The sequence below is a fragment of the Candoia aspera genome, chromosome 3 (genome assembly GCF_035149785.1).
Source record: "Candoia aspera isolate rCanAsp1 chromosome 3, rCanAsp1.hap2, whole genome shotgun sequence".
NCBI lineage: Eukaryota > Metazoa > Chordata > Lepidosauria > Squamata > Boidae > Candoia > Candoia aspera.
Window position 1 is genome coordinate 9,493,379 of NC_086155.1, and position 20,107 is coordinate 9,513,485.

The 20,107-nt window shown below is 45.4% G+C and overlaps 1 protein-coding gene and 1 long non-coding RNA gene across 6 annotated transcripts in view; one reads left to right on the forward strand and one right to left on the reverse strand.

Annotated features, from left to right (window-relative positions):
- Window positions 1-8,973: 8,973 nt before the first annotated feature.
- Window positions 8,974-10,732, reverse strand: LOC134492844 (uncharacterized). Of its 2 annotated transcripts, XR_010067524.1 has the most exons (3): window positions 10,265-10,589; window positions 9,131-9,254; window positions 8,974-9,046 (listed from the first exon to the last, which is right to left on the reverse strand). It is a non-coding gene; the product is annotated as an uncharacterized LOC134492844 (long non-coding RNA). The 2 variants fall into 2 exon arrangements; XR_010067525.1 differs by lacking the exon at window positions 8,974-9,046 and having other exon boundaries at window positions 9,129-9,254; window positions 10,265-10,732.
- A 4,365-nt stretch (window positions 10,733-15,097) lies between these two features.
- The window catches only part of TAF4 (TATA-box binding protein associated factor 4), a 92,454-nt gene continuing 87,444 nt past the window's right edge, over window positions 15,098-20,107 (forward strand). For all 4 annotated transcript variants that reach the window (XM_063296977.1, XM_063296978.1, XM_063296980.1 and 1 more), the window contains exons 1-2: window positions 15,098-15,502; window positions 17,461-18,534. In XM_063296977.1, coding sequence (XP_063153047.1) covers window positions 15,121-15,502; window positions 17,461-18,534 — 1,456 coding nt within the window. In that variant the 5' untranslated portion in view covers window positions 15,098-15,120. The remainder of the gene's footprint in view (window positions 15,503-17,460; window positions 18,535-20,107) is intronic.

Below are 20,107 nucleotides of genomic sequence, written 5' to 3' on the forward strand. Positions count from 1 at the left end.
GCCCAATTATATCTTGTTTCCCTAACCTGTATTTTGACTTTTCAGAAATGCTCTTAGGAGTGACAGCCTACAGGAGGCTGGCCGGCTTCCCAGAGCCCAGCCACTCCACCGTTAAAAGGTATCCCCTGTATGTGTGCCCAGGACATGACACCAGCCCTGATCACGTGCACGACTGCGGAGGCATAGCAGATTACTTTTGCAAATCTTGGTCCTGCGTTTCCACTGGCTACATCTACTGGACCCCTCCATATAAGACTGATTACATCACCCTCACTCGGTTGAGAAAGGACATTAGGTGCACCGCAACCAAAAAGAATGCGGCAGGACAGGGGGGTTGGAATAGATGTAATCCGGTTATTGTACAATTCACTGCTGCAGGAAAAGCTCAGGGGAATGCCTGGGACTCAGGTGTAAAATGGGGAGGTCGTATGTATGCCAGATGGCCCGGGTTTCATTATGGCAACATGTTCTACATTCAACGACAGGTCACTCTCCCTCAGTCCCCACCTGTTGGGCCCAATGCCGACGACATTCACTCCACCTTTCTTAAACCCCTCACCAAACAAAAAAAACCCCTTGTCTCTCTTCTTAACTCCTCCTTTTCCCTTGTTCACACCGCTTCTAACACATCTCGATGTTGGCTTTGTTTGTCTTCCTCTCCACCATTCTATGAAGCAGTCGGTTCTCCTGACCCTATCCGAAACTCTACCTCAGCCGCCTCCTGCCGCTGGCAAAACACCACGTTGACTATCACCTCTATAATAGGGCAGGGCTGCTGCCTTGGCCGTGTTCCTGCTAACTATATTCAATATTGCCTTAATTCTTCTCATGATCACTGTGCCCTCTATCTTCCAAAGAATCGCTTGAACATCAACGGTCACACCGGCCATGGTGGCTACGGTGTACTCTACACTACCTCTGGTAATATCTCTGCCCGATTGACAGGGCAATACTTTATCCCTGGGAACAACTCTGTTTGGGCATGTTCTTCTGGCCTCACCGCATGTGTATATGGTGATACCTTGTTACAAACTAACGCCTTTTGTATTCAGGTGCTCCTACTCCCCAAGATTTCTATCTATTCCCCTGACGAACTTCTCTCCATTTTAGAGCCCCCTCATTATCCCCTCAAGGCTAAGCGCGAAGTAGTGACTGCTGTAACTTTATCAGTCCTACTGGGCTTAGGTGCGGCTGGAGCCGCCACTGGTGTGTCAGCCCTTGTTGTCAATGATCAGAACCTGCGTCACCTTAGCGTTATCATTGACACTGACCTTCGCGCCATCGAACAATCTATTGTGGCGCTACAAGATTCCCTTACCTCTCTATCCGAAGTGGTTTTGCAAAATCGTAGGGGTCTCGACCTTCTGTTCCTCAAACAAGGGGGTCTGTGTGTTGCTCTAAAGGAAGACTGCTGTTTTTATGCCGACAACTCAGGAGTAGTATTGGACTCTATGAAAGAGCTCAATTCCCGTTTAAAAACAAGGGAATTGGAGCGCCAACAATCCATGTCATGGTATCAAAATATGTTTAGCATTTCTCCATGGCTAACCACACTGTTGTCCGCTCTGTTGGGGCCCCTCCTGTTATTGATTCTCGTATGCACCATAGGCCCCTGTGTGCTGGGTCGCGTTCTCCGCTTCTTAAAGCAGAGACTTCATACATTGGACTCAGAGGTATCCGAGACAAAGCTTGCTGTTCAACACCTAGTCACTGCTGTAGGTATGGAGAAAACACCACTCTTGGAATGGTCCTCCGATAGTGAATCGGAAGTGGAAAAGGACCCCCGGTCACACTACCCCCCGAGAGAGGACGCTGGGATGGGTCTCCTTGGACTGAAGAGTCCCTGGCTCCCCGACTCAGACCCTCTGGGGGAGGAACAAAATTAAATAAAAAAGGTGGAATTGTGACGTATCTGACTCCATTACTGCACAGCTAGATTGCATGTCTCTCACGTAGCCTCAGGGCATGACTTGTATTTCCCTATTCTCTTTGTACTCACTCCCCCGCCCTGATAGAACTGCTGAATAAAAGGAGGTGGGGGCGTGGCACCAGGAGGCAGTACCAGCAACCTCCTGAGATGTAGCGTCACTCACCACCACAAAAGAATCCTGTGCCTACCGTTGTTTTTTCGACCTCACCCTTGCGAGGGAATCGTTGGCTCATTCCCCCCCAGGGAATCCCATAGACCGAAGGGCGAAGGACTGGTCGCGTGACGCGACATGCATTCATTTGCTATATTAGGTGTGTTTGCCTGCTGCCCAAATCCATTGTTAACTCAAAGATGGTTTATAGAATTAACATTTTAATATAGCATGTTTTGCAAACCTAGCCACTAAAGAATGCATCTAGAATATGCATCTGTATGGGTACTTCCAACGAGGACCCAGGATTGCTGTATATTGGCAAATCTGGGGTGTACTTATTAACACAGAGTTCCTATTTGTATGACAAAACAAACTGAGCCTTGCACTAGTTTTAAATAACTGATTTACTCAGTGGTCCAGTGGTGGGCAAATGAAAGGATCAAGGGCTACCCTGGTTAAATTGGGAGCAGCCATATTGGCTGATATCCCAGCCACTCCTGTGGTAGACATCTCTGTATTTTGTTTTTTCCCCACATTTATTCCTAGAGATGGGGGAATGGGAATTCTATTACTTTTTGTGCCTATAGTATTCAAATTCCTTTGTTATATATCTGCAGGGGGATAAAAATACCAGAAATAGGGCAGTCCCATTTTTAGGGGTCTACTCTAGCGTCTCCTCCTGGGCGTGTTTGGAAGAGAAGAGTAAATGTAAATCTTTCTTCTGGATTCAGATGACATGTGTTAGGACATGTGTTAGGACATTTACCTAATGACCATTCTTAGGTGTTTTTGTATTGTACTTTCTCATTCTTGAACCTAACCAAGAAATGACTGGATTTTTTGGAAGGTCTCTGGCAAGGGTGGGATGGGGGTTGTGCATCCATTCTCGCCCTACTTGACCTCTCTGAGGCTTTCAATACCATTGACCATGGTATTCTTCTGGATTGGCTCAGAGGATTGGGGATTGGTGGCATGGTGTTGTGCTGGTTTACCTCCTTTCTCCAGGGTTGATTCCTGTTGGTGGTAGTTGGGGAGGAGAGATCCCGCCCTTGGCCCCTACTATGTGGGGTGCTGCAGGGTTTGGTGCTCTCCCCATTCCTATTTAACATCTACATGAGGCCACTGGGTGAGCTCATCCGTCGCCGTGGGGTGAGGTATCATCAGTACGCTGATGATACCCAATTATACATCTCTGCCCCTGGCAAATTAAGCGATGCCATGAACGTCTTATCCCTGTGCCTGGAGAAACAACAGGCTTCAATCAGCTGAACCCTAGCAAGACTGAGTGTAATGATTGCCTATTCAAAATCACCATCAGACTCACACAAGGCTTTCATGGATATCTGATTTCATAATGAATAGTATGCAGGATCACAAGCAAAGCTGAGAATAGTAAAAGGGCAGGATGTCTCCCAATAAAACCCCAAGCAACTCCCAGTCCCTCCCCCCAGAGTCAGCACAATTCCATGCCCCAGGTGCCCCTAACAGTTCCTGCCAGCCTGCGGGAAAAGTCCGTGACAAGGCAAAATAACCCAAACATGCATTCTTCACTCCTCGCATCGCAGCCTGGTACAAGGAACAAGAGCAGCCCCCTCCTGTACAGCAACTTGTGTCAGCCCCATGGCATGGGAACCCGTTATGATGTTTTCCAGGAACATTGGAACAGTAACCATGACACTGAGTGGCTGAGGGTTTTGCAGCCTTCTGGTTCTAGGACTATGCCAACTTTGGTGCTGGATGGGGTGGCACTGCCCCAGACAGACCTGGTGTGCAATTTGGGGATCCTCCTGGACTCACAACTCCTGCTCGAAGAGCAGGTAGCAGTTGTGGCTAGGAGGGCCTTTGCACAACTTTGTGTTGTGCACCAGTTGAGCCCGTTCTTGAATCGGGGGGCTCAGCTCACAGTCACTCATGCCCTAGTCACCTCCAGATTGGACTACATGTAATGTGCTCTTCATATACTGTAGCTGCCCTTGAAGTGTATCTGGAAGCTTCAGCTGGTGCAAAATGCAGTGGCACGGGCAGTTATGTGTGCCCCTAGAATTGCACATGTTAGACCTCTGTTCCGCAAGCTGCATTGGTTGCCAGGTTGCTTCCAGGTCCAATTCAAGGTGCTGGTTTCAACCTTTAAAGCCCTCCATGGCATGGGGCCAGCCTATCTGGGGGACCGCCTCTCCCCCGTTATACCTGCCCATGCCACCAGATCTGGCAGAGAAGACATGCTGCAGGTACTATACCATCTGCTAGGGACTTATGCTTGGCTGGTCCCAGAAGGCAGTCCTTCTCTGCCATAGGGCCCACCTTATGGAATCTTCTCCCCTGGAAATGGGGTTAGCTCCATCCTTCTTAACACTCCGCAGGTCCCTCAAAACCTGGCTATGCCTTCAGGCCTGAGGGTCCCAGGGGACCGAGGAGATCTTGCAATGGCACCCTTACTGCGGCTAACACCATCCTCTCTTGTTCTTGTGCTTTTTTTATAGTTTCTAAAAATGAATGCTTTTATATATTTATTGGTTTTTTTAATTAAGTGTTATACGCCATCCAGAGTCACTTTTCTGTGAGATGGGCAGTTGTTCAAATTTTATAGATAGATAAATAAATAAATAAATGTATGGTAAACAAAATACTTCAATACAATGGAATTTAAAAATTAGTTCAAAACATTGCAGAATATTTTTATTGCTTTCATCTGTAAACTTAGTACAGGTAATCCTCATTTAACGACCACAATTGGGATTGGAATTTCAGTTCATAAGTGAAGTGGTCATTAAGTGATTCTGACCTATTTTACAATCTTTTTTGTGGCAGTTGTTAAGCGAATCACTGCCAGCATTAAGTGAACCACATGGTTGTTAAGCGAATTGCATGTTTCCCCATTGAATTTGCTTGCCAGAAGCCAGCCATGAAGGTCAAAAATGGTGATTGCGTGACCATTGGATGCTGCGATAGTCATAAATGCAAACTGATTGCCAAGATGCAGTCAAATGCATCTGCATAAGCCAATTATCCAGTCTCTTTGGCAGCCTAAGACAGAATGTCCATGGAAGGTAGTTCCCAGTGGCCGGAGGGAAGCAGACATACCTCAGTAATGAACAGGAGCTAAAATGATGCTTGTTTGTGCTGCAGTTAGGACTGTGTGAGGATGAACCTATAAACCAGTGTTTCTCAACCTTGACAACTTGAAAATGTGTGGACTTCAACTCCCAGAATTCTCCAGCCAGCATGGCTGGTTGGAGAATTCTGGGAGGTGAAATTCACAAATCTTCAAGTTGCCAAGGTTGAGAAACACTGCTATAAACTGATTTATCAAACATTTAATGTTTCTTATTCCTCTACCCCCAGTCATTAAGTACCTTATACCTACATATAAAAAACCTGTACTTTACTCCTTCTTTCCTGATTTTCTTCAACTTTTGCATCTGCTCTCCCTGTATGGATTCAATGCTTACATAAGATTACACCCTTTATTTTTTCTAATATCTTGAAATGTACTGTGGAAGGATGTTAGCCATTTGGACATCTTGGAGAATAACTGCCTTGTTTTATATATAACTAGTATCTACATATTTCTTGCAGGGGTATGTGTATATATTAACTAACAGTTTGTCATTTGACAAACAAGAATACTGTTATGATTCCAGAATTCTTGGAGAATAGATATTTCCTAAAATTAATTCAAAATATCTATGTTGCCTCCTTTTATTGTTTAGCTCTAAACAGCCTACAGCATCTAAAATTCAATTTAAAAAAGACATTTCAAACAGAGTAACAATCAAAATCATTGAAACGCAGCAGCAAAAAAGAAAAAACAACCTCTAAATGAAAAGGTCTAGGTGTGTTTTTGGCCTCATCCTAAGTTGTAAAAAAAAGTTTTGGAGGGGGGCAACTTCAGTTCCAATAGCCAGCTGTTCTACAATTCTGGCCTGCCCCAAAAAGCAGAAATAATTCTTGATTTTAGATGTATCCATGGCAGGATACAAAAAGGGTTGAAAATCTAACAGCATGGATCAATTGGATGGCTTAGGAAATCCTGCAACTCTCAGCATAAGCCATACTGTGTAAGGTTTTAACATACTGTGCCTCAGTGAGCATCTTGGTTTGGGCCCTTGTAGCAACTAGTCATCTGCAGCTGTTTCAACATGGGATTGATGTGGCACTTCATAAAAACATTACTCACCAGTTCTGTTATCCCATTTGGTCTTCTTGCAGTTTCCAGACTGTGTAATGGTATGTGGGAATGACCTTGGGAGACTGGGCTCAGAGATGCTGCCTAGGGAATGGTCAGATAACAGACAGCATAGCCCGCAGCTGGATAGTGGGATGGGCAAGAGGCTCAGAAGGGACCCTCCCTAATTTCTTGGACTGTAAAGGGGATGGGGGAGAATTGTCCTTTCAGATTCTGTTAATGTAGCCTTACAATAAAGTAGAATTAGCTCATCTGGTTGTGTTTCCTATCTGGTCCACCTGGGAAGGCTGACAGCTGTCTTTAAGGGCCATTCCACAAAGAGGAGAGGAGGCCATGGATACCTCTAACATCTATCTATCTATCTATCTATCTATCTATCTATCTATCTATCTATCTATCTATCTATCTATCTATCTATCTATCTTTGGCAGGGCCTGTACCGCAGAACAATTTGCCACTGGAGCTGCAATAACAATCAAAGCCAGGACTCATTTCTCTAGGAATGGATACACTTGGGTTATCACCCAAGATGATAAAAGATCTTTCCCTGTGACAGCCCCTGCCCTCTGGAATGAGGTTCTCCCTGAGATCCGGATGGCTCCTACACTGATGCCAATCCAGAAAACCTTAAAGACCTGGCTGTTCTCCCAGGCCTTGTGTTAGGGTGGCTGGTGCTCCTCTGGTCAGATGTCAGTTGCTGGTAGGATGTTTTGGAGTTTGCCATTTTGCTCTTTCTTCTTCTTGGTCCAAGTCTGTGGTTTGTTAGTCCCTGTTAAATTGTTTCGATATTATTTTGGTGTATTGTGAGCCACCCAGGGTTGTTGGGAGTTGGTCGGCATAAAAATTGAATAACTAAATAAGTAATGCTTAAAAAATGCTTTGAGGCTGTGATGAATGCCAAAAAAACCTGAAGCTGAATCCATTTAAGACAGAGGTACCGTGGATAGGTAGTTCTCAGGCCTGGGAATTAGGAGGGTTGCGTATTGTAGATGAGGTAGCATTTCCCCTGAAGGAGCACCAGGTGTACTGAAGAAAGCTTCAACTTAATTTTGGGCAGGTGAGAACCAGATACCTTGGACTAGAATAGCCTGGCCTCAGTGATCCATACCCTAATGACTTCACAATTGGAATTACTGCAATATACTTTATATGGAACTACTTTAAAAAATGGTCCAGAAGCTCCAAAAACAGTGCAGAACATGCCTGTTGGAATGTTGAGTAGGATCTTAAATAGGACCATCCAGAACCAGTTCAGAAAGTGCTGCAGTACAGGACTTTCAGAACTGTAAGTACAATACATCTTAACTAATGAGCCCAAGTTAAGATGCTGACATTGACAAGCAGCCTTAAAGCGAATGGGGTCCAGGTACTTATAAGATTACTTCTCTCAATGCCACCCACAAAGACCAACGGAAGAGGACCTCTTTATGGTCCCACAAGTTGGTTTGGCCTGTACTGTGGTGACCAGGAGTAAGGCCCTCATGGCAGAATCCTAGTTACAAAACTTTCTGCCAGAGGAAACTTGGCTTCCCATCTTACAGTCTTCTTTTAGATAACAATTGAAGACTTACCTATCAATCCAGAGATTTGCATGGGGAAGTTTCCAAAACTAAACTATCCTTTAGGTCACCACTTACATGATAATTTTTTCCTTGTGAAGATTTTGTATTTTTCTAAATAATAAAATTAGTAAAATAGTAACAACGGCACACCTAGCAAGTTGCAAAATGTGTCTGTCTGCAAGCCCCTAAAATATACTGTTCACTATTATAAAGGTATGAGCATATTACACTACTGTACTGTACTTACACAAACTGCATTTATGAGAGAAGACATAAAAACAAATAAGAAAATGACACAATCCACCAGAAGTAAACACACAGTTCATTTTAGTAAACTCTATAGTTAGGCTGACCATACGTTCCGTTTTGAACAGGGGAGTCCCGTTTTTTTAACATTTCCAGACCATCCCGTCATTTTAATATAAAGGTCCATTTTGTCCCGTTTTCTTAAAAACCTTACTTAACATTTTGAAAGTTCCTGCGAACTTGTCAGAAGGCAGTCTGACTTTGAGTGGAAGGAGGGGGAGCTCAGCAGAGACGGCGGGGAAAAAGCCGCAGAGCTCAACCCGGCGGGAAACCTAAAAAGAAAAGAACAGGATTGGCTGATAGGCAGTGATCAAAGGGTGAGCCGATTGGCTCCTGCCTTGAAAGGGCGGGAAGAAAAGAACGTAAAAGCACAGCCAGAGGAGGAACGGCTTGTCAGGGACAACCGTTCACTAGACTCTCCAGCCCAGCCTTGCCTCTCGCAAACAAAGGAATCCGAAGATTCCCAGCCTGAGAAAACCGGAGAAGTTCCTGCCTGCGGATCCAGCCCATCACCCAGCCCTGCCCTGTTTTGCTATCCCAATGTCCTGTTTTTAACCCCGTCCTGTTTTGCCATCCCAATGTCCTGTTTTTAACCCTGTCCTGTTTTGCCATCCCAATGTCCTGTTTTTGTCTCAAGGAAATATGGTCAGCCTATCTATAGTAAAACTATTCATTTTAATAAGATTAAACATGCTTAATTCTGGCTAGGTTCACACAACATGCTCAAATAGGATTCGCTAGTTTATGGCTCACTGTGTTAGATGAACCTAACCATTATCTTAGTATGTTGTGTTAACTAGTCCATCGTGCTAAACCGGTGTAGTTTGTTCATTTGGGCATAGCACCGGCCAATTCTAGTTTCGGAGTTCCTTTTTTCATCTTCTTGATAGCTTGCACCTAGATTTAATCTGCAGAATGAGGTAGCAGAATTCTGAACTATATTATTTCAAGTGAACTTTTTTTTAACCCTCTACCAGAAGTTTAAAATGCACAGTGTAGAATTCTGTCTCCTCATCTTGCATACAGTGTAGACCTTCATGTATGGCTCAGCTGTCAATGCTCATTGTGCTAAGAATAAGGGATTTACCTCTCTTGACATGGCTTCTCTCTGTAAGGCTGAACGATGTTAGAGTCTTCACAGGAGTTTGCATTATCACTTCTTCCTCCTGGCAATATCACCATTCTTAGATTTGGTGTGATACTGGCCTATCTACATTTTCCTGTGTACTCCAGATCATACCCTCTTACCAGGATGCTCTGGGAATAAGCTATGTTCCTGTAGCTCTGTATGCTCAGCATAACATAAGGACATGCCAGAGGCCATGTTGTCCGTAACTCCAACAACTCAACAAAAATTACTTCATGTTACTACATGATCACTTTAAATCTATAAGTGCTTTGATTCATTTTAAAAGAAGACAGTGATCATATGTATTAGAGACATTTTAATTTTGACAGGTCCAAATGGCTAAAATGAAATAAGAAATAAAGAATTTAGGGAACGTGCTTCCTAATCTTGAAGGGTATTTAGGTAGGACAAATATTTCACTTATTTTTATTCTAAACAATATTTAAGGCATTGCACTGTAGCAAACCTAGATTTTTTGCCTGTTGTCCAAATATGCTCCCTATTTAAGTATAATACACATATATTTGTAAATACGTATACTAATCAAAATTCTAGGAATAACTTCTTATGTGGCTGTCTCATTGTGAATGAGCTTTTAAATTGTGAGGTGAAAATAAGTAAAATCATCTATTTATGTTTAGACTTGGGGTAAGCCTGAGATAGATTGAATTCAGTTATATGGAAGATAGATAGGACAATTTTTTTTTAAAGTACAAAGCAAAAATACATATTCAGGAAGAGCTTTCCTGGAGCAAACCAAATAACCCATCATTCACTGCAACTCTCCCAATGAGTGGCAAGCATCTGCTTTGCCCGATTTTTTTCCAATGAGTTCTAGATTCTTTGCACTAAATAGAAGCTGACATGAGGCAAAGCACCAACCAAGCATTAATTAATTTTCTTGAAGGCTTCCAGCCTCAAACTCCAGAGGCACACCTAGAAAATAAAAATGGTGGACAGCTACAACCCAGTGTTGATGGGGAATGTGCATACTTACCCAGAGAAAAGACAAAATACAGATGTTGTGGTTACAGAAAACCAGTGACAGGAAGCAACCTGACCTCTTTGCCTTCTAGCAAATGGATATTTTGTGACTAGCTATGGCTACATAGCTGTGATGCCGCGTTGTGATAACCAAGCTCTTCCCTAGCAGCCATATGGAGAGAATGCCAGAACAAGCTCTTCCTATTCCAAATGCCTGCACAGCCCTCAAGCTATTGCTTCTCCGTGATATCAGAAATGGACAGGGGAGCACATGCAGACCGTGGTCCATCTTCTGCTTATATCTGAACTACTTTGTCTTGACAGTGGATTGGACTTTGAGCAGCAATTGTAAGTGTGCCTATTATCATATCATTGCTGCTGTCTAAGCTACAGTTAGTCTGTTTATGAAGTATTATGTATCATGTAAACATTTTTTTTTTCTGTACTGAGGACTGATTAAAATGTTAGCACTAATTATTCCACTTACATTGCAAGTGTCAGAAGAAGCAGATTTTTTTTAGTTTGGAAGCTTAGTAGTAGTTTTGTAGCAAAAGCAGATAGGACAAAGGTAAAAGCAAGCTTAAATAAGGAAGTTGATGTACAACGTATTAGGAAGGAATGACTGGTAACTTGTAACTTGTTCCCTGTCAACCTGGACTTTGGTAAATTACATACTGCCTATTTATTTGTATTATCTCTATCACAGCTATTTTAATTCATTTGAATTTACTCAATGGTCTCTACTAATATAAAACCCCGGTAGTTACTTAGCAAAATGTCTAATTATCCAAGTGGTAAGAGGGCAAATGTAGACTAGATTGCAAGGTGGACAATGATTTCTGTGACCGCAACATCTTTCCTTTCTTTTCTGTGGGTATCCACTCTGAAGGAGGCTATGAAACATTCCCTATTAAAAACTTGATATTTAAGATTGGAAGTAGGTGTGCAATATATTTTATTTTCAGCTTTGACATCCAAGTTGGATTATATACCATGTGGGCATTACTTCGTATGTTGGTGGTCAAAACTGTGGAACTGGTAATTCTTCTCTCTCTCTAGCTATTGAAGCAGATTTGGTAAGTTTTATTTTAATTATCCTTTGCTGGGAAGAGTTAATATCTGTTCCCTGATTGACTAGGGCCTGGGCAGGTGGAAGGACCTAACCCATCTCGAACTAGTACTATTTGTATGGGAGACCACCTGCAAATCTTGGTGTTGGCTAGAACAGGAAGTCAAAACGAATCTTGAAAGATATCAGTGGCACTCTCCCCTGCTTCATGTTCCCAAGAAATTACATTGACACAACTTATCAACTCAGCAGGAGTCAAGCTTTACTCAGCTTGAGGGTTTTCCTGGACTTGCAGCTTCTGCTTAAGGAACAAGTTGAAGCCATGGCCAGAAAAGCCTTTGCACAGATTCATCATGTAGGTCAATTTTGCCATTTCCTGGATCAGGAGGCCCTTCTCATGGCCATTCATACCTTGGTCACTCATTTGTGGATTACTGTAATGTGCTCTACATGAGGCTGCCCTTGAAGAATACTCAGAAGCTGTAGCAAGTCCAGAATGCAGCAATGTGTGCACTTATCGGTACGCCTTGGTACGCCCATTAACTCTTCTGCTACCTGCGTTGCACTGGTTACCAGCGGGCCTCACAGTCCAATTCAAGGTGCTGGTGAATATCTGTAAAGCACAGGACATTCGCAGGACTGCCTTTTTCAAGGACGGTTTGTGCTGTCCCATAAGATCTGACAGGGTTGGTGTACTTTAGGTCCCATGTATTCAACAATGTCATCTCATGGTACCTGGGGGACATGTTTTCTCTGTTGCTGTTCCTGCTGCCTAGAATACCACTTCCTCCCAGAAGTTCATGCAGTCTCTTCTTTTTCTACAGAAATGCACTGAAACCCTGGTTCTTCCCACAGGCAGCGGGCCAGGATGATGTATGAATCTGTTGAAACTGAAGCAATTATATTTGTTCCCCTGAGCCCCCCCACCCGCAGCATGGCCATTTTCTATTTATTGTTTTTATCTAACTATTTTTAATCCTTGGTAAGTCACCCAGAGTAGTTAGCAAGCAGGTGGCGTTAGACACTGAATGAATGAATAAATACATAAATAGGTGTATTTCCCTTTTATGATACTTAGGCATTCTATTTTTTTTTTACTGTGACTTTTCAGGATATTCTTAATAGCTGTTTTCATGGTTTTTTTCCTTTTCAATGGCATCTCTTCCTTAGTTTTATATCCTACCTCTCCTCCAGGATTTCAACCCAATAAATTGCAAGCAACAGTCACTACATTATAGAGCAACTGTCTGTTTATGGAATCAAGTTCGTAAAATCTAAATTCTAATATTTATTTATTGGACTTATATCTCACCTTTTTATTCAAAAGCAGAACGGAGCATACCTATACTCCCTCTCCTATTTTCCCCTCATAAGCAAGTGAGCCGAGAGCAAAACTAGGTCCAGATCACCCAGGAAGGTTCTGTGGCTGAGGGTCAGCTAGCTCGATCTCCCCATTCCTAGTCCCCCAGTGCCTTAAATGCTATACCATGCTAGCTCTCAATGTCTGCAAAAAGGACAAAAGGCAACAGCACAAGAGTTAGTGGCTCCTTTGTATATGTGTTCATTATCCTTAGCCAATTTTTAATCAGAAACCGATCAATATGCCTCCTGCAAGGATTACAGACCTCTCCAGTTGCCTAACTAGACCTTTACAATCCCTGCTGTGCAGTGCCACAGTAAGCCTCGGTCCTATTACTACTTTTTAAAATAAAACAAGAAAACTCCCTCTCTTTGTCTTAGCAATGGGACTGATTTCAATTCTTCAAGAGCTTAACATTCCATAATTTTTTTTAAAAAATCCACTCTGCACTGATTTTTAAAGTAAACTATCAATTTAAATAGACGTTTTCTTCTCTTCTAATTTGCACCATTTTAAAAGCCTCACTAGGGGCATAAATTATAAAGTATTGCCACCCAATCTGAGCCCTCAGGATGAGGTGGGTTACAAGATAGAAATAATTAATAAAGGGCAAAAGAAACATAAGGTATCTCTGCAAGGGAGATAGTGATTATAACAACTGAAATGTTTTTCAATTTCATTCTTATAAAAGGGAAAAGAAGGGGAAGGAATACAAAGAGTCTCCTGAATGATCTATTATTCAATTGATCTGACATTGTGAAATATTGATTTTGCATTCCTGCTTGTCTGGAGAAGGGAGGAGACAGTGGGGACCAGAATAGACAATTTTAGAAGATAACCTAACATTTTTTTAAAGGATGTTATTAGAGAAGGTTTTGTTCATGCAAAGGGATCCCTGAAAATATTTTTGCAGAGTTGTTTGATAAAATGCTGAAAAATCAGGTTGGCATTAGCAGAAAAGGGTGTATGCCAGAAGCTGAGGAAAACAAAATGCCAAAATAAACAATTTCAGAGAGAAAATAATTACATGCAGAAAAAAAAAAGATGCTCCCTCCCCTCCTTTTGGCGGACACTTCTCAAGACATCTACCCTTCCTCTCCCTAAAATAAGACCTATAAACAGCTGTACCTTATCTCTGCACAACGGAATCTATTTTTGACTCCCTGTGAAAGAGAAGGTAGGAAGACATGGCTGCGACACGCATTTTCAGCTGCTCGCAACTAGTCCCTAAAGTGTGCAAGTATGTATATGCCATAAATAAAAAAGGCGGTTGGCCGCGTAAGCGATGCTTGACGGAAAAGAAGGAAGTAGCTGAGCGCTTGAAAATGAAAGGCGGGAGAGGACGCTGTTTTGACACCAGCAGCTCCGTCGAAACGGGAGCCGCTTTTCTTTTGTGGAGAACAGAGCAGGGTTACTGGGGGGGACGGGGCAGAGCCAAGATGAAAGAGAGGTGGGGGGCAAGGGGACCACGGGGGTGCGCGGGGCCCCGTCCGGCAGAACCGGCCACCCAAACTTTGGCACAACTGCGGCGGCGAGGCGGAGGAAAAGCCCCGCTCCGCCAAGCCAACGCGGAGGCGCGCTCAGGCCGGGCTCAAGGGCGCGGCGAAACCCTGACTTCTTTCCCGGCCCGCGCCCCGGGGCGGTCAGCGAGGAGGGCGCAGGTCTCTTCCGGCGAGGCCCGCCTGGCCACGGACGGGCGTCGGGGAACGCCCGCCAGGTCGAGCCCCCGCGACGGCGGGACGGGGGTGGCCGGCCTGTCCGCGCGCCAGGCCGCCGCGCCCCGCACCCTGCGCCAGCCCTCCTCGTCCCGCGGGCGGGTCGTTTTCGGCGGCTGGCACAGGTGCGGGGCGCCCTTTAGGCTCGAGCCGGCCAGGGAGACCCGCGCGCTGGCAAGAGGCGCCCCAGCCGCCGCCGCGGAGCATGCAGCCATTTTGGGCTTCGCCAGACAAAGGACGACAGCGACCGCCGCGGCCGGCCCCGAGGCGGCGGCGGCCGCGACCCATGGCACCGCCTCCGCGTCCCCTCATCGACCCCTCGGCCGGCACCCCGCGCGTGCGGCCGGCCCGACTTTCGGCGGCCGGCCCCTCTCGCTAGGCCGCAGCCGGGCCCTCGCCGCCCGTTCCCTCTCTGAGCGCTCGCAGCCATTTGCCTCAATATTTATAGCCGGCTGCCGGCCAATCAGGAGCCGACGGAATCCCTCTCCGGCCGCTGAGGTGACGCCTCGGCGGCCCCCCTCCCCGCCCCGCTCGCGCGGAGTTCTCGGCGCGCATGCTCGGTGGCGGAGGCCGAGGCGGGAGGGGAGCGCAGCGTATGTGTAAAATGAGTGAGTGAGGGGGGGAGAGCAGGAGGAGGGCGGAGGAGGAGGAGGGCAGAGGGAGGAGTGAAGGGGGGGGGCCGGCGGGCGGGAGGGAGCCGCTCGCCAGGAACCCTCCGAAAAAAGATGGCGGCGGGCTCGGATTTGCTGGATGAGGTTTTCCTAAACGCTGAGGTGGATGAGAAGGTGGTGAGCGACCTGGTAGGCTCCCTGGAGTCTCAGCTGGCGGCCTCGGGCCACCACCACCCGCACCACAAGGCGCAGGAGCCCCTCAGGGTCGCCGGGGGGCTGCTGGGGAACCATGTTGTGAGCAGCGGCAGCAGCAGCAGCAACAGCCCTAGCCCTAGCCCAGGAGGAGGAGGAGGAGGAGGAGTAGGAGGCAATGCTAATGTCCAAACAGAGAGCCCCGGCAGCCGCACCACCGGCAGCAGCAGCACCAGCAGCACCACCGCCACCGCCGCCGCCGCCGCCAAGATGGGACTCAGTGGCCCGGAGATCACCAAGCCAGGTAACCTGGCGAGGCAAGCCGGGGCGGGGGGGGCTGCCTCCTCTTCTTCATCTTGTCCTTCCTCAGGAACGGGGTCTCCCTTCTCGGGGGTCTCTCCCTTTCTTTCTCCCCTGCCCCCCCGTCCCCTTCCCCTGGTGGGGGCAGCAACTGGAGGCTGCCAGGGGGTGGCATGGAGTTGGGGAGGGGGAGACGGTGAGAGAGGCCTTCCTCAAATGCCAACCCTATTCCTCCCCCCCAACACCCTATTTTTGGCCAGGACGGTTTCCCTCCTGCCTCTGCTGCACCTAGAGCAGGGGCAGATGGGGGGGGAGTGTTGTGGTCAGGGAGTGTGTGTATGTCTTTAGGGAAGGGGAATGCGCTCCCTTGCTAGGGTTCCCCTCCTCACCTCGGTATTTGCTCTTAATTCTGTCATCTGCCTGCCTTCCGAGAGCTGGAGCGTTTGGGGGGGCTCCTGAGGATGAGGAAGGAAGAGACGCTTACCTTTGGACTTCTGTACCACCTTCTCCCGCGTTCCTGGAGTCGGAATCAGAAATGGTGCCCCTGCCCTCCTTATCCATTTCTCTATTCCGTAGCTGTCTTGAATTCTTTGCCCTCCCTGCCTGAAGTGCATGGGGGGAGGAATGTTATTAATCACAGCAGCAGCTTCCCCTGGGAAGAGGAAGTGATGGGGGACCTGAGGGTCAGGAACCCCTTTTAAATATATCTCTTTGCAAATACGGGGCTGCTTAGCTGCTGCTCCTCTGTTGTTGTAGGGGTTATGCCCCGAACCTTTTGCTTTTCCTCTTTCTCTTGGAATAATATGCCAGGCTGGGGTATGTAGAGAGTCACAGCACAACGTCTATTGCCCTGTGGGACTGGAAGAATGACAGTCCATCTGTAAATGTTTTCCCCCTTCTAACAAGACCGTGGACTCTGAAGGAGTATGCCAACGCAGGGTCCTGCCTTTCTGTGCAAGCAGAGAGGGCATTTTAAGAAAAGAAAGGCAATTCTGGTCCTTTTACCCCAGCACAATTCCATCCTCTGTATATAATTTTCCCCCTTGCTTTCGAGTTGCTGGAATATTACAAGGACACTGTTGCTTGTCATGACACCAGGTTAATGAAAGGGGGTGGGGTTTCAGAGAAATAACCTTCTCTTAGTCCTGATTTTTGTGACCCCATGTTTCTGACTTCAGTCCTTCTATTTGTGTTTACTAAATGCAGAGCCTGCGGAGTCATGGCTGATTTAAGTGACACTGGCAGACTTTGGTAGGGATATTTGCTTTCTGGGGGCAACAAGAAAAAAAACCCCTCCTTTTTACTTGTATTTGTTTTCCTTTGAAAGCACAGCAATCAAACAGCAGGATTTAATGTGTGTGTGTTTTAAGAGGGAGGATGAAGTCCCCTAACTACCATGCAATCTTTTCACTTACGTCACTTGTCTACTACTTCAGCCCCACTTTTTCATGTTGTTTCATTAGTCAAGAAACATAAAAGCTTTTAATTTTTTGTACGAAAGATAAGGAGATGAAATGGAAGGGTTAGAGACCTTGGTGCTTTCCTACTTTTACTTTTCCCTGTTTGCCTCCCCTCCCCCCGTTTTTTTCCCATCCTGACACAGTTGCAAGAGTGGTCTTGCAGTAAGATGTCATTTAATGTGGTGTTAGAAACATCCAAAGAGGGGAAAATATTCCTGAAAAGTTTATTTTTTGCTGCGTGTCTATGCGATTTTTATTTATTTGTGGGACTACTTGGCTGTTAATGGAAGAGAATTATAACCATCAGTAGAGAGGGGGAACAGTGGCAAACTCTTAACTCCTGTAGTAAGATTTTCTCCCTTTTTCAGAAGTTATTTTTATACTGGGGATGGCTTGACATAGGGGGAATATAGTTTGTTCCGGACTTACCTAACCTTAGAATCCTTTGTTTTTCTTTTCTCACCTTTTATAGTCTTGTAATTAAACTTTGTTTTATTTGCAGGAACAGGTGGAGTGCAAGGGAGTGTTATCAATCATAATGCTAGGTCCCAGGGTTCTACGTTGGATGGGACCACTACAACTAGCAGCAGCACCACTACAACTGTCCAAGGTGGCTCTGAAGCTGCTATCACCCCAGGGACCCTCAATCAGGGCAAATCAGTGGTAATCAGTACCATGGCAACAGCTTTATCTACCAGGAACGGCAAAATTGGGACCACTGCAGTGCAGACTTTGAATGGAAGTAATGTGGTGATGAATTCCCATGCTTCTTTCTCGGCCACTCCTGTAACAGCAAATCCCACCGTTGTCCCTGCTGTTGCCCCTCTCGTTAACAATGGACCTGGAAATATTGGAAAAGTCAACACCGTTAATGCTGTCTTGCCATCTGCTTCAAATACTGTCATCCAGACTTCTTTCCTTGGCACTGGAGTGTCCTCTGCCTCTTCACCCTCACCTACAGTGATCTCTTCACAACAGCCCCCGAATATTGGGACTGGGGGGCCAACAGTAGCATTGGTAAGGCCGCCCATTCACACAGCAGGACCCTCATTGGCTGCCGCCACCCAAAATGGGAGCAATACTGTGATCAATTCAACCATCAATGTGGGAGGCTTTCCGACTGCGGCCGTTGCTGCTGCCACTGTTGGGTCAGGGGTGTCCCTCCAGTCCTCTCTTGTGAACAGCCAGCCAGGCTCTGGGGTATCAGCTGCACCCACCACCCAGGTCATCAAATCAGAGTCTCCTAAAACTATTGTGCAAGCAGTAACCCAACAGCAAACTCTGGCTGCAGCTGGCCAGCCTAGTACTACAGGGGGTAATATGATCATTGGGCAAACTATGCAAGCTGGCCTGCCCAACGTGGCTCCTAATCCCGGTGGAGTACCTCCTGCACCTCCAGGTACTCCCACAGGTCTGGCTAAGGGTGCTGCCAATACAGTGGCACAGAGCCTGCCCAGGACTGCAACAGCAACCACAAGTGGAATCAGAGCAACATTGACTCCCACTGTTTTAGCACCTCGTCTGCCTCAGCCTTCTCAGAATCCAACAAATATTCAGAACTTTCAGTTGCCGCCAGGTAAGGAAAGACTGGAGAGAAATTCCTCTTTTACCCCCATTTTGTGTAGCATTGAAATCTCTTGCTTAAACAGAAGTAAATGTTTGGGATTCCGCTGTGAGAAGGGTTGGACAGCTTATGCTACGAGGTGCCTTTGAATTTGGGCTATACTTTGTTCTGCAGTCGATTGTAACTGGTGTGAAATAGGTAGTAGCACAGGAACCAATCAGAGATCTTGTATTTATTTCACAGCATTTTTAATTGGACATTGTTCTTAGATATTTTTGAAGGTAGAGGCTAGATTCTGAGTTTTTCTCCAGTATCTTTAGTCTATTAGTTTTCTCTTTAAATTCATCTGTGTAAGCATGCACGAGGGCTAGAAACACAACTTGGTTAAGAAGTGAAAGCTGAGGTTATTCGGATTCTAAGCGAGTGTCTATGAGCCTCACAGCTGTAAATCGTACTGATGTTTTTTTCAGAGTGGCGTGTGTCATCCTCAGAGTTTAAGGGTTTCAGGTGCACATTGGCTTAAATCTTTTAAGCCAATGCATGGCATGATAGATTTTTCCATGAGTGATCAAAGCAGCAAATCTATAGTAAAACGAAGTGTTATGCTGATACATTCAGGGAAGATGAGGTGTCCTAGGATGTGTCTAGGTCCTCATACTTCTCTGTTTTAGCTTGATGCTGTTTCCACAGAAGCAGCGAAGAGCAAGTACAATTTGCTACTCTTGAAAGATTTCTGTCAGTTGAAAATTATCAGGGACTATATGACATGTCTACAGTAACATTCCAATTACATTCTGTCCTCACCTCACCTCATTTTGTGTAATGCTGTAGCACATGCAGTCACTAAGATCATGTTTGAAGACCAAGATAAACATAGGTAGGAGTTTCTGAGTCCAAACCTAATTGGGTTGCATTAGTTTCATTGATTCCATGTGATCTCAAAGGTGATATATTGAAACTGCAGATTTAGTGACTGTTAACAGAGATCTTCTAATTAATAGTAAACGTAATTTTCCAGGTACATGTTCTTACTGGCAACTTTCTCACATTTTGAGAAGTATCTGGCTGACGCTCTTTTGTACTTCAGAAAGATGATGGCGAGGATCTGAATGCTCTCTCAGAGCCTTACACCTGCTAATTTTATCTCAGTTTGGGTGTCTGTGGAGTAGCTGAAAGTAGGATGTTAGGTTTTTCCACAGCCTCTTTGCAAGGTGAAGTAGTATGGCGCAAAACACATCTAATTAAAACTTTATTATCAATAGTTAATGAAATCAGTGGGGGGCATATATTTTATGTACTTCTTTCAAGTACCTTTGAGTAGCAAAACTAGTATTTGCTTGAACTATACTCTGCAAAATGCTTAGATTGATAGGCATATCATATAAGAAAGACTAGAAGGGCTTTTACATTGCTTATGCTATAGTCTTTTAAAACAGTATTTTGTATGCAGTATCTGATAATCTCTGGATACCCTGCAGATTGTAACAGGTTACCTAGCTAGCTTTTGTAGACATTCAGAAAGCTTTGGCTATTTCCATTGTTAAAATCTTCCTGCACTGCATGTTGCCTATTGAAACACAAAGTG